Source organism: Gallus gallus, chromosome 7 (assembly GCF_016699485.2).
Source record: "Gallus gallus isolate bGalGal1 chromosome 7, bGalGal1.mat.broiler.GRCg7b, whole genome shotgun sequence".
NCBI lineage: Eukaryota > Metazoa > Chordata > Aves > Galliformes > Phasianidae > Gallus > Gallus gallus.
The window spans coordinates 7,196,509-7,210,169 of record NC_052538.1 but is presented as its reverse complement, the minus strand read 5'-3'; the positions used below and the strand labels follow the sequence as shown (position 1 = coordinate 7,210,169).

The 13,661-nt window shown below is 48.0% G+C and overlaps 1 protein-coding gene across 13 annotated transcripts; it reads right to left on the bottom strand.

Annotated features, from left to right (window-relative positions):
• Nucleotides 1-1,514: 1,514 nt before the first annotated feature.
• On the bottom strand, nt 1,515-12,163 carry KMO (kynurenine 3-monooxygenase). 13 transcript variants are annotated; one of them, XM_004942566.5, is made up of 15 exons: nt 12,023-12,163; nt 10,439-10,508; nt 8,428-8,525; nt 7,077-7,166; nt 6,452-6,500; nt 5,602-5,689; nt 4,789-4,984; nt 4,259-4,330; nt 3,666-3,787; nt 2,630-2,777; nt 2,299-2,356; nt 2,137-2,219; nt 1,958-2,080; nt 1,812-1,871; nt 1,515-1,723 (listed from the first exon to the last, which is right to left on the bottom strand). In XM_004942566.5, exons 1-15 carry the CDS (start codon nt 12,074-12,076, stop codon nt 1,553-1,555), a joined length of 1,482 nt encoding a protein of 493 aa, XP_004942623.1. In that variant the 5' UTR covers nt 12,077-12,163; the 3' UTR covers nt 1,515-1,552. The 13 variants fall into 13 exon arrangements, with proteins under 13 accessions (XP_004942623.1, XP_421897.1, XP_004942624.1 ...); XM_421897.8 differs by having other exon boundaries at nt 1,958-2,059; XM_004942567.5 differs by having other exon boundaries at nt 4,789-4,960.
• Between the last annotated feature and the right edge of the window lie 1,498 nt (nt 12,164-13,661).

Here is a 13,661-nt window from a genome sequence, read left to right as displayed (position 1 = left end):
GTGACCTAATGCAGCTCTTGCGCACCTAGCATCTGGCTGCCCAATGACACCAGCAGCATTCCTTAGGTATCCAGGTCTCTGAGGCAATATTTGTTGCCAAGGTCCCACACAGAGACTGTTCTTACTTGGACATGATTGAGAGAATCTCCTCCACCAGTGGCTACAGGCATTACTTCTGGTGTAAGCTGTGCAGTGCAAACACAGATGTCTACATGCTTAGCTGGACGATTAGAAAAACTGAACAAAGGGTGCAAATATAGAGGTCCAGGTAGTTTCAAAAAGAAGTATGACCAGCAACTGAATTAGACAGAAGCATTTGCTAGGGCACGCACAAAAGCCAAGAAGGAAATAGGTGAGCTGAGAGGATCCTTCAAGGCCCCTCTGTTTTGCTTTAGCCCAAAGGCTTGGTGGCAGTGCCTGTGGAGACCTGCCTGCAGCAGTATTTCTCAGGCAGAGGCATGAAATGGCCCTTCCTCCAGACTTCAGGCAGTAACCCAGAATATCTTCTCTTAAAGTTGTCATCAAGAATAAATAAATTGTATTTTCCTTGACTTGGGGAAAGGAAGCAAGTTGATTTTCAACTAAATACCTCCCCAATACTGTTTCAAAATCACAAATAGCTCATGTTCCCAAGGTCATCTGACCTATAGCATGTGTAAGCAGAGTGCACACTTGGAGCACACTACCCAGCACATGCACGTGAGCTGGCGTATGCCCACACCTAGAAGCTGAGACACGATACTCTTTTCTGTGGCTTGGGGACCTTTCCTTGTGAGGGGCACCGGAGATAAGGAAGTCAAGATGCAGGTGCTTACTTGCATAGCACCCAGGCAGCAAGGAAGTTAAAATAAATGTGTTTTGATGGAAAAGCAAAAACAAAACAAAACAAACACAAAAACAAAACAAAACAACAACAACAACAAAAAACCACCAGTGGGGAGGGAATATAAGTTTCACATACAATTTTCAAACAGAAATTGTAGGAAAAGAAATGTATATATTTTTTCTAAGTATGCAATATCTTTTGGTTTATTTAGGCAGAAATATCAACATTGAGACAGGGATATGTTTCTTCAACAGATATATGTTACTAAGCTGCTTCATTAGGAGAAATTTAAGAGGAGGAACTAGCAAAGATAATCTACTTCCAAAGGCATATGGGGAGGATAAAAGTAGGGAGGCAGGGGATTCTGATACAAGCAGAAGTCAGCCATACTGGCACAGTCCCAGCATGGACTGAGAAGCCCCAAGCGATCCCAACCATCTTTCTGGCTAGAGGCTGCACATTCTCTCCATTACTGCACACAAACCCAGTGCCCATCTCATGACATGCAGCATCACTTGAGGCACAAAGCAGCTTAAATTAGGCAGAGATACATATGAGCCCCTGCAGAGGCTCAGCAGGCCCTCTGGGCCCCAGTGAGTTCCTCTCCCCTGGGGGCAGGGGACAGAAGGGCTGCAGGAGCCACCAACCACATCCCAACAGAGAAAAATGTCACCAAGCTGAGCCAACAGCCTGTGCCTTCACTTTTATTGCCTCCAGAACCTTCTGTTACATTTTTGCCACTTGGGTGCTGAAGGGAAAAATTCCAATGTTCCTGAGGTAATGGCACCAGCCCCACAGGTTCGGTATGAAGTACCAGCCCCTTGTCAGTTTCTTTATGAGCAGATAGGTGCCGCCCAGCCCTGCTGCCCCCATGATGAAGAGCCCTCGATTGATTATCTGCAAGTGCAAAGAGAAACCGCAGCACTGTCAGGAGCTTGCAGCACAAAGCAGTGCTGTTGTGCAGGATGTGGGGCTCTCAGCTTACCTTTTCCTGCCATTTCCAGCGCTGAAGTGCCTCGTGGTAGCGAATTCTGCTGAATGTCACCTGGGGAGATTGCATGAGCAGGTGGGGGAGCAGCTTGTGGTGGGCTAGAACCATGGGGATCAAGGGGATCAAAGCTCCAGCCTTACCATTGTGTACAGTGGGATGATGGTAGAAGGCATGAGGGTGTGGAGGAGGTTGTTGATCTGCTTCCGGAAAATGAACCACGTCGAATTGACGTGCTCTCGCATCTGCAACACAGAAATCATCACCTGCCAGAAGGATGGATGCTGCTGCACAGATAGTCCCTCATGTGCCAGTCACTCACCTCTATGTAGTTGTACATGGCTAAATCTGAGATGGCATGGTCATCGGGTACCCTCAGCCTGGTGAACTCAGGGAGGCAGGCACCTGGGGAAAGGAAGCAGTGGGTGGCAGGCAGCTCCCCAGCAGGGCCTCCAGCTTCTGAGGGCTGGGCCCTGCCACTCACCCAGGTCATTGTGAAACTGGTCCATTAATTCATCAAAGACCAGGCAATCCTCAAAGCCCTGGGAAGAATACAGGAGGTTAGATAGGCAGCAGGAGTCACACATTCACAAGAAATGCCCTCAGGGATGCTGAGCTAATGAAGCCGTTAGCACCCCTGGTGTCCCACATCCCATGGTGTACAGCTTCAGAGCCTCCAGGCCTCGCTGCCAGGGATCCAGGGATCTTGCGGGGCAACAGTAGGAAGTAGCATTTCCAGCAGGCTGGGGCTCTCGCTGGACTGCTCATCCCCAAGAAGTTGGGACTGAGTGACACAGGGCAAGTTGTGAACTTACTGCGTTCATGCCCTGTCCGTAGAAAGGCACAACAGCATGAGCGGCATCTCCCATCAGCACACAGTGGGAAGAGAGGTGGTAGGAGGAGCATTTCACAGATATCATGGCCTGGGCTGGCAGCAAAAAGTAATCATGCTTCAGCTCTCGCCTTCAGGCAAAACAAGAGATACTTCATTTGATGGGATCACAAGAGACAGGAAGAGCAAACTGTACCACATCCAAGCTTTGGAAGCCAGGGCCATAGGCATTGTTTGCTCCAGGATGCAAAAATAACACCTGTTCACTAGGATATTTGTGCTGGAAAAACATGAAAGAGTAAATACCTGTTTCATTAACTTCCCACTATACTTCAAGCAGGCATGCCATAGGTACATGGAGTGAACACAGATAGCTTCTCTTCCTACAGATGTATCACAGCATGTTGAGATCAGCCTTGCTTGGGGTCCTATTGATACTGTGCACCCTTCACCATGGGCAAGGTTGCCAACCACTAAATCAGGCAGCAGATCAGGTTGTCTATGGCCCCAGCCAGCCTGGCCTTAAACACCTCCAGGATTGGGACATTCCTGGGACAAAATACAACTCTCAGTTCTAGCGGATCCACTTTCCTCACCCAGCTCTAAGACCAAAACCATGGCTTATGAACCTCTAATCCATCTCCTGACTTAAAAAACCTCAACAGCAATATAAAGGCAGTGGGAGGTGTTCTATGTTTTGCTACCCACAGTGTCAGGACTTGGGTTGTGCCTCCAAGGTACAGAATAGTACTGGAGTCCAACTTAATCACAGACCACTGCAGGATGGGTTGTATTTTGCTGCCAAGTCTATTACCTGACTGAAGAAGCAATGCAGACCCTGGTCTCTTCGCTCCCCCTCTCTTGCAGGCCATAAAGAGCCACCTAGCAGTGTACACAGGCAGCTGGCCTGCCAGCTTAAGGGGAGTCTGGGTCACAGGAAGACCTCGTGGGGGACCAGTATGTTCCTCAGCATGGTGCCACCATATTGAGGAGCAAGAAGTGGCACTGGGAACACTTACTCTCCGATGAGGGGGATGGAGTCTGGGAAGTAGGTCTGGAAAAAATCCAGTACTTGCTCTCCAGTCACTAGCTTCTCAAATTCCTCGAAGGGCATGAAGAGAGTGCAAGTGAAAGACTTGTCCTGTCAACCAGGGAGAAAGTTTAGAAAGAAGTCCAGAGGCCATGAAAAGCACCTGACACATGGATCAGCATCTTAATGCCCAGCCTGCTGGCTATATGGCCATACTGTTGTGTAGTGAGCTCTAGCATCCAGCCACCCCATGTCCCATGGGGTGTTGTTGCACAAAGCAGAAAGGGACAGCAGCCAGACCTTGGTACTCCTGTGTCTGGTTTGTATTCCCAGCCCCAGGTTTCCTGGGGTCTTGGGTGGAGTGAGGCTAGAGAGAAGCAGCCTGGGCACTTGCTCAGCTCTGTGGGGCAAGGCTAGCTCTGGGATTGCTGCCCTGTGCCCCTAGGCTGTGGGAAGTCTTGGCTCAGGCTGCAGGTCCCTCTGTGCTTCTTTTGAAGCCCAAGCTGTGAAGTCGCCACCACAGCCAGCTCAACCCCACAAGCTCCATCCCAGCCCCACGGAACCATGACCATGGGTTATCACCATATTGGGCAGCGCAATCATCATGAAGGTGTTTCTTGGCCAGATGTGGAGGTAGTTTGGTTCCATGGCAAACTGAAAGAGAAAGAAAATCATATTGGATCCTTGACCCATCCCACTTGGCTTCTCCAGCCTAGCCTCAAGTTCCCTCCACACTGGCAGATCAGTTCCTGTCCTGTGTATCAGAAGACTTCAGGACCCCATGTACTACAGTGAGAAAGAGAGCAAGGGCAAGAGCAGGGCAGATGGGAAAAATCTGCTGGTTTGTGATTGCTGCTGTCTGCATAGATGTGTTCCCATAACCCCCAGGACCTCTCAGAGCTAAAATGAACACCACTACTCCAGAGGAGCCTCTTGGGATTTCACGGCCTGGCCCCACTACTGAAAGAGAAACCCCAAAAACAGTTTCTCCTAGAAAAGCTTGAATCCCCTGAGAGGATGGAATGAGAAGAAAGTTCCTCAGAGACATTGAAAGAGGTGACAGGGCATCACACTCAAGGAGGCCATGGCAGACACAGGTCAGGCCCACTTACATCTCCATCCCTGGGAGGGATGGTCAGCTCCATGTAGCCATGAGGGATGTACTCATGGCTGTAGTTGAAGCGTGTTTGCCTCATGAACTGCTTTCTGACTGTTGAGAAGGCTCCATCGCATCCCACGATGAGATCATAGGTGACTTCCAGGGGCAGCTGGCCAGACCTGGAACTAGGAGAGTCCTTTGGAACAGCCCTGCCATAAATCACAGGCCAGTCTGGCATCACAGGACCTGCCTTTTGCAATTTGCTGCAAAAATGCCTTGGTCACCGGCACCCTTATGAATCTTCTAGGATATGGGGAGAATGGCTTTCTCTGAAAGCTCAGCATCAGAGTGATTATTCTGCAGACTGCCAAATGCATAATTCTGCCAGACCTAACCAAGCACTCAGAAGGAACAGTTGGTGTAATTATGCTCTTGTGTAGAGCCTCCATCTCCAGTTAGATGGGGTAGTACAGCCAGAACTCAACACAACTGCAAACCAAGGTCTTTTCCTGCTCTTCCTAGTGAGCAATCTGATCCTGAAAGCCAGCACTTCAAAGACTGGCATGTTTACTTCCTGCACAGGTCAGCAGGCATGTGGCTCACCTATTGCCAGCCTGCTGGGCTTAGTGAGTTATTTCTGCTTTTTCAGCCTCCCTGTGAACCCCACTTTGATGCTTCTGCTTTCCAAAACTTATGCCAAGTTTTGTCCACCCCACAATAACACACTAGTTTTGAATTGAGATTGCTCAATTGTTTGAGGTTTTATGAATTATTAAGCAGAAATAACAAAACACAGCACTTTATCCCAGGCTTGTACAGGGATTACCTTTTAATGATTAATGTCCCCAACTCTGCATTGCACTCTATTAGCTTGTGTCCAAAGTACAGTTTAGTGTTGGAGTATTTCTCAGCAGCTGTGAAAAGACAATGACAAGTAGGGGTTTTGCTGACAAAGAATCTCTGAATTATAGGGACTTTTGCTATCACCACATCAGACTGTTGTGCTGAGCAGTGGCAGGCAAGTAAGGGCATAGTAGGACAGTGCTTCGTTAAGTCTGGTTAACTCAGGGGTATCTGCGCCCACAGAGAGGCCTCAGGGTCAATGTCTGAAAATACTTTTTGCTGCAGAGAAACAGCACAGTAGGAGAAAGGGAAGCATCAGCCACAGCTAGAGCAATGCTAGCCATTGCTAGCTAGGTCTGCAACAAGAACCTGGCCATGGAGATGGACTTTGTACATTTTTGTAAACAGAAAGGACAGCAGTTCTTCCTGCACTCAGCAGAGGATTGTTCTTTCTGCCCATATCACTCCTCTACAAAGTGGGCAACTAACAACAGAACAAACAACAGACCTTCACCTCTGTGACCTGGAACACATCTGCCTTGTTTCTATTTGTTTCTCAACTACTGTTTGCACTTCTGTGGATGTTGGGAGATGATGCTGAGCACTGGAGACTCAGACGGGATAAGCATAGGATTTCATTGAATATGCTACTGCTGCTTTCTTCTTAATAACACAGCTGGTTTGCATATGTACTTTCTGAGAGCTGGCTTGTGGAGAACTCACAGGCAGAGAGAGCCTGGGGCTTAGAGGTACTCAGTTGAAGTCTACCACTTATCAGTCAAACCTTACATTCTTAGTAAGTAGGGTATTTAAGCATTTGCAAACATACTTACCTGTTAACAGCTCTCTGTTTAAGTTTGCTCTGTCCACAGAGAGAATGTACTGCAAAATACACAATAAGTGGAGCTCAGAAACAATTTCTGAAGGCCACTAGACAAATAAACAAATTCGGAAAGCCACAGCAAGGGGAATGCACCAGCTCCTCAGAACATCCCAGTAACAGCTACAGTGAAACTGAGTGGCAGCTTGCAATTCTCTCTCTGTTCACAGCATCATGGAAAAGCGTGTGTGCAGGGTGGGTAACCAAAGGAGGAAACCAAAATGAGACTGGCAAAGCAGCACTGTGGTGATGATTATATTCGAGAACAGCTTGTAGAGAGGAAGGAGAATCAAGATCCACATTTGCCAGTAAATGACCGATCTCTATAGCATGATTTGGATGCATGGACAGCCACATCAGACTAAGTGTGGCAGGTTTGATGATGCCTAAAGTAAATTCTGTGTGTTTTCATAGGACAGGGAGAGAGGAAATCCTGAGATGAGGGTAACCTCATTTCTTCCCAGTATGCTGCTGTGTCCACCTTGAAAGATGCACCTGTCTATCACAGAGTACAGAAATGCTCAGAGATCTCTTGTGCTATAAGAAGAACTACAAAAACAGCAGCATGAGTCCAGTACCTGGTTCTTCTTGCCATAAGGGATAGAGTACTTCTTCCCCAGTGGCGTGTGTATTCTCCGTGCATGCATGGGGATGCCTTTGGACACAATCTGGAATAGAAGGTAGGAAAATCCAGTTTTTCCACTGAAGCTGAGCTGCCACGGTACAAGACACAACCCACCAAATGCCACCCTCCAAACACCATGCTCTGAGCAGGGTGGGACAATCTCTGCTGTGCTCTGTCTCTGGCTTTGTGCAAACAGCCATGTTGGTGGAGAGAAGTTTGCAGGCCTGTGGGCCCCAAGTCATTCTATTTTACTGAAGGTAAATGCTGCAGGATGGGATGGAGGAGGAATAGCATCAAATGACACCTGGGTGCTGGGATATGAGTTGATGACACTATGTTGGCATGCCGGGAGGGAAAGCATCCCTTTCATCACATCCTTCTGGCACTCTAGCTCTTTTGGGGGCTGCCTGCTTCTGTCCCCTTCACCCTCACCCTGTAGGGGGGAGGAGAGGTGAGCACTGGAGGAGTTCCCTTAGCAGGGAAGCCCTTCTGCCCCACATAGAACCCGGATGCCTGGAGCAGCTGCAACTCTCTGACATGGGGAGCTGTCCATCACCAGCTGAAGTTAACAGCATCTCAAGCACAGAGATCTCATTTCTATGATGAAAAATTGAATGTGAGCCAGCAGTGCACGCTTCCAGCTAGGAAGGCCAATGGTATCCTGAGTTCCATCAGAAGAGTGGTGGCCAGCAGGGACAGGGAGGTGATTGTCACCCTCTATTCTGCCCCTGTGAGGCCCCACTTGGAGTACTGCATCCAAATGTGGTGGCCCCAGCACAGGAAAGATGTGGAACTTTTGGAGAGGGTCCAGAGGAGGGCCCCAAAGATGACCCAAGGGTGGAGACACCTCTCCTATGAAGACAGGCTGAAGGAACTGGGCTTGTTCAGCCTGGAGAAGAGAAGGCTGTGGGCAGACCTGATTGTGGCCTTCCAGTATTTCAAGGGAGTTTAGAAACATTAGGGAAATCAACTTTATACACAGGTAGATAGTGATAAGACCAGGGGGAATGGCTTTAATCTAAAGGAGGGAAGATTTAGGTTAGATTTCAGGGGGAAGTTTGTTACTGAGAGAGAGCTGAGGTGCTGGAACAGCTGCCCAGAGAGGCTGTGGATGCTCTGTCCCTGGAGGTGTTTAAGGCCAGGTTGGATGGGGCCCTGGGCAATCTGACCTAGTACTTGATCTAGCAGCTGGCAACCCTGTCTGTGGCAGGGGGGTTGGGATTTGATGATCCTTGAGGTCCCTTTCAACCCAAGCCATTCTGTGATTCTATGATTTTATAATTCTACAGAAGCAGCGAGGGTACCTGCTCTTCCAACCCCACAGCCTGCAGAGCCTGGCGTCCTCTGTGTGACAGGGCCAAGTTAATACTTCTGCCACGGGCAAAGCTGGACACCCGCATATCTGTGAGGAAAGAGATGTTGGTTGCACAGATCCCTCCAGCATGGGCTGCACTGCCCAAGAATCAGTAGGTGGACAGTGGTGGATCTCCTGCCATCCACCATCCCCCAGCTGAGACAAGCTTGGCAGTATTTTGCTGAGAAACTTGGTTCTGAGATGTTCCTGCCACATATGGGATGCTGCTTTCTATGCCATCTGCCTAGATTTTGCTCAGATCCCCCTGGCCACCCAGCCAGCATGTGTTGCAGGGCCTTGTCCCAATCCCAAGACATGTGCCATCTCAGCAAGATCCACAGGCCCCAAGACTGAGCAGAGGGGTAAGGTTCACTGGCCTTGAAGGCAGGTAGGAACACCCATAGTGCTCTCTTGCATGGGCTGGAGGCATTCTGGCAATGGCAATTGCTTGGTGCTTCAGTAGCAGCAGAAGAGGATGGAGGCGTAGTGCTGCTTCCAGTATTCCAAGGACAGTGAGGGTTACCCTTGTAGCAACAGCTGAATGCAGCTTTCTTCAGTTTATTTAACCACAGGCTTTCTGAACCCATGAAACTTCTGGCACATACAGTGTTTGGTAAAGAGCTGGAAGAACCATTTCCTTTTGTTCTGAACCTGCAGCCTGCTGGTTTTACTTGAGGCTGGCTGATGCTTCTGCCGAGGAAGCTGCAAGCAGCTGCTTGTTGCACAGGTCTGCACCATGCTATGCTGTAGGCACGCTTCTTCTGGTCGTATGAGCTGGAACATTTCAGACCATGTCCACACACAGTGCTGCAGAAGTGCTCTGCTGATGCTTATTCTTCCAGCACCTGGAGTAACTCCTGTTTGCCAGGTCCTCCTTTTGCTACAGCGGGATCTCAGAGCAGGAAAAGTGCTGCTCACTCTTTCTCATGTGACTACGTCTCCTCTACCACCTTCAGCCTGCCCATATGCCAGTCCTCAACCCATAGACCCAAGCAACAGTGAAGAGCATGAAGAAATAATCTGACCATACTTCTCTTACAGCTTAAGAACTCACTTCTGCAAACACCCATGGCTAACACATGCTACTTGCTACTGCAGGCCACTGTGTTCACTTGCTCTCAGCATCATCTGGGCCCTTTTCAGCATGGTACTCCAGCTTCTGAACATGAGCTGTGATGTTTCAGCTCCCTTGATAGCATCCTCTAACTAGCAAATATGAACACTACCACACTGACAGGCAGACATCTCTGTGCTCTGCAGTGGTCACATTTCTTTGTTACAGGGAAGATTACTCTAAGAAATGGAAACACTTGATGAGTGCCTCTTGTGAGCTGCCATGCTTGCTGAAGTGGGTTTTCCTTACTAGTAGTTCCTGAACTTGCAGCTTTCTTCCAGTGCCTTGCTGCTATCCATCCTTGCAGACAAGGACAACCCTTTTGCTGATAGTGGATTCAATATAGCCATTGACAAGACAGCCCTTCTGGCTGCAGTCATTGTGACTGTCACCTCCCACCCATCCTCAGCACTGACTGTGGTAGCTGGGATCAGGTCATTGCTTTAAGCCCAAACAGCAATGCTGCAGCTTTAACAGCATTTTTTCCCAATGAGTTTTGGCTCAGTGCCACCATGCCTGTATTCTTAATGCAGAAACTAAGTTTTGAAAGATGAGAATTTGAATGAAGCTTTCAATCTTTAAGCCAAGGACATAAAAAAGGGCGTAATTTTAGTAGCTTTAGTGGGTTCTCTCCACACAAGGCAATGCATTTCAAATAAGCTCTTTCCCCCAGAACCATAGGAGCGAAAGAGTGCAAGAATGAGTATTCTGAAAGTGACATCTTCAGATTCTGCTCTCTCTGCAGTTTCAGTGAGGTCATGCAGCTCCTCTTTTGCTTCTTGAAGAACTGTTACTAGCAAAAGAACACAAATTGTTAATCAAGCTGTAATGTTCATGCTGCTCTTACCTTCTCTGGCTTCATAAACATCAACATGGAAACCTCGTTTAGCAAAGAAACATGCATTTAATGCACCCACCTAAAAGAGAAGATCAAAATTACAGATAAAGTTTTAGAGCACTTCCCCTTAGAAAACCACAGCTGAGAGAACAGCTCAGCTGATGAAGGGTGACCCTTTGACCAAGAGCTGAACAGGACTTCTTCCTGGAGAGAGGAACTTTGCAGAGCCTCCAGGGCTCACCTCAGAAGTTACTCACCACATCTCATTATATAAAGTCATACCAGGACTTGTTTACACTCATCAGTAACTGAGCAGAGGTAACCCCTTCAACTGGGGGCAGCAGAAGCTGCTACAGGCATGCTGCTTGCTCCTCTCCAGACTATAGGTATGGCTCTAAGGAATATGGTTTAGTCATGGGACTCAATAGGTTGGGATGGCAGCTGGACTTGATGATCCTGAAAGTCTTTTCCAACCTAAGCGGTTCAGCAATTCTGCATTTATCTTTCTCAGTGGAATTTAGGCTGCTGCAGCATTTCCCAGGAAAAAGGGGAAGGGAAAAAGCTGCACCCATGCAGAAGCAAGATGCTACCTTAAAAAGGACGGCACATACTTCACTTTTCACTTAAATGTATACCTTCTTTTGTTTTTGATTTTTATCATTAACTGCTGTCAGAATAAGCAGAACCACAGGCTCTTAATCTTCCTCTTTTTCTAGCAGCCATGGGATAAAGAAGCTAACAGCCAAAATGCTAGATGGGAGCTTTGGGAGTTGTCATTTAAAGACAGACAGCCCTGCAGACAGCAATGGAAGAAAAGTGGTCCCAAATGAACATGGAAAAAGGAGGGCATTTTCTCTTATGTTAACATTTACCAAGTCTCAGTCCTCATAAGGCATTTCACGTTAGTGATTTGGTTAAAGCAAGAAACAGCTAAAGCAATGGAAGATTCAGTAGCTGGTCTTGCTTAAAGTGCCCTGAGAGGGCAGAATCCAACTTCAGTGTTTTTCCCCCAGAAAACTTCCACTCTTTCACAGGAAAGAAAAGAGGAGCATCCAGAAGTGCACTGTTTTTCTGTCTTGATACCATGCAGTGCTTGAACAAGGGATGTATTTTGGTGGATCTTTAGGTCTCTGCAGTATCTCAGCAGCAAAGCTTTCCCTCAGAGAAGATCCCCTCTCTTGGTACAAAGTCCCAGCTGTGCAAACAAGACCTGCTGCCTCCTACAGTGAGAACGCAACCAGATGATAACGTCTGCCATCTGGCAGAAGAATAATTTTAAGAAAAATAGGGTTAAAAGGAGCATTGAACTCAGGACAGAAGATACTATTTTGTTAATCTACAGAGCAAATCAGTTAATGAGCTACAAACAAGCAAGCATTGTACAAAGGGAAAGGCAATGTAGGCAAGCAACTGGGCTGTATTTTTCCTCGCCCAAAGCTAGGAGGCAAGGCCCAGCTATGTCTGCAGTGCCCAAAGAAGCCTTCTTGCACTGGAGCTGCCATTCTAGAGACTTTCATGTTCAAGCTCAGCCCTGCTGAGCAGCCAGCCCCCAACTTCCCAGCAATCAAACAGTAGACAAACTGCATTTCCTACCAGGCCCCCTCCGACAATGGCAACTTTTTTCCCCTGGATGTTGCTGGACTCCATCACCGTGTCAGCAGGCTTTGAGCAGCAGGCAGGCTGGTGTCCTCTCACTGCCACTGTGCTGTACTCACCAGAAGGAGGGAGCAGGATGTGGGTGGCTGAGTCAGGCCTGGGATCTTCTTCCCTAGTTAATGTTAAAGCTCAGCTCCCACCTCAGGCTGCAAGAGCACCAACCTGGCTGGCTGACAGACGTGCTACCTGGTATGAATGTGGGCCATTCAGCATAGCCTCTTTTGAAAATAGTGAAGCAATTCTGCAGTCTTCAGGTGTCTCATAAAATGCAACCTTCCTGCAGGGAGGAGTTAATTAGGTTGGTTTAGCCAAACACTGGGCATTCAGGAATATGTCCAAATATGTCCACATTTTGCTTGTCAAAAGTTGGGGACAAATGTGTTCTCTAACCCAAAAATAAACATATTCTCTGATCTGAAAAAAGCTTAAGGCCATTGTGGAATTCAGTTCTCCACTATTCCAGTAACGTCTAACCTATAGACATAACCCTAACATATAGTAACTACCATTTATTGCAAAATGTGCAGTGCATAGCCTGAAACAACACATCTGTCTTGAAAGAGCAAGACCAAAATATTCACACAAGAACGGTGCAGCTTTCCATTGCATATACTGGAGCAGTAAGGGTCAGTTGCTTGCAAAGAGACAGGGAGCAAGTGCAATGCCAGCAAGGTGGGGGCCTTGCAGGGCAGAGTTCCAGCCTACAGTGCTAGGCAAGGTAAGTAGGTCAGGCCCAGGGTGGCAGCAAAGGGCCCAGGCTGGAAGACAACTCAGCGCAGATGAGAAAAGTCTGACATCGGGACCAAGTTCACTGGTGTCAGTCAGACACAGACTTATGGTCACCAGGCACACATATGGTGACAAATCCACCCTAACTTGTGTATTAGCCGGTAGTGTGCTCTTGCAGCCTGGAAGGCCAGGGTTTCCTGGGTGCATCTATAGAGGGGTGTAGCAGATCAAGGGTTTGTCCATCTCTACTCTGCCCTCGTAAGGCACCTTCTGCAGTACTGCATAGTTTTCTTTTCTTGGGGCCAGTGGGCATCCTGGTCTGGTGGGAGGCAACCAGCTCATGGAAGGGGGATTGGAACTAGATGATCTCTGAAGTCTCTTCCAACCCAAGCCATGCTGAGATTCTATGATTCCGTATTATGGAGACAATATCATGAAAGAGCCACAGGCATGGGTTAAAGGGATTGCTGTACACCCTCAAACTCCAACCCTGGGAGGGGGCCCAGGTGGGGCAGATCAGGGATGTTAAAGCCCATTGATGCATTGGCACTGCATGTAAACTTGTCACCACAGAAGATGCTCTGTAGGATTTTTCTGATGTATGCTACAATTATTTGACCCATGATAGCTAATTGACTAACACAAACCCACCAGAGAGAAGAGACTTAAAAAGCTTGCCCAAGGCAGGATCAGCTCTTCCTCACTGGTGTGTCTGCTTGACCTCCAGCTCCCACAGAATTTAGTTTGTACAACCCTGTAGCTGACCTGTTTCAACACACTATCACTCCTGCAGGCATCAAAACTCTCCTGGTGCCAAATTTAAATCACCCTTCTCTGTTTTTAAGCC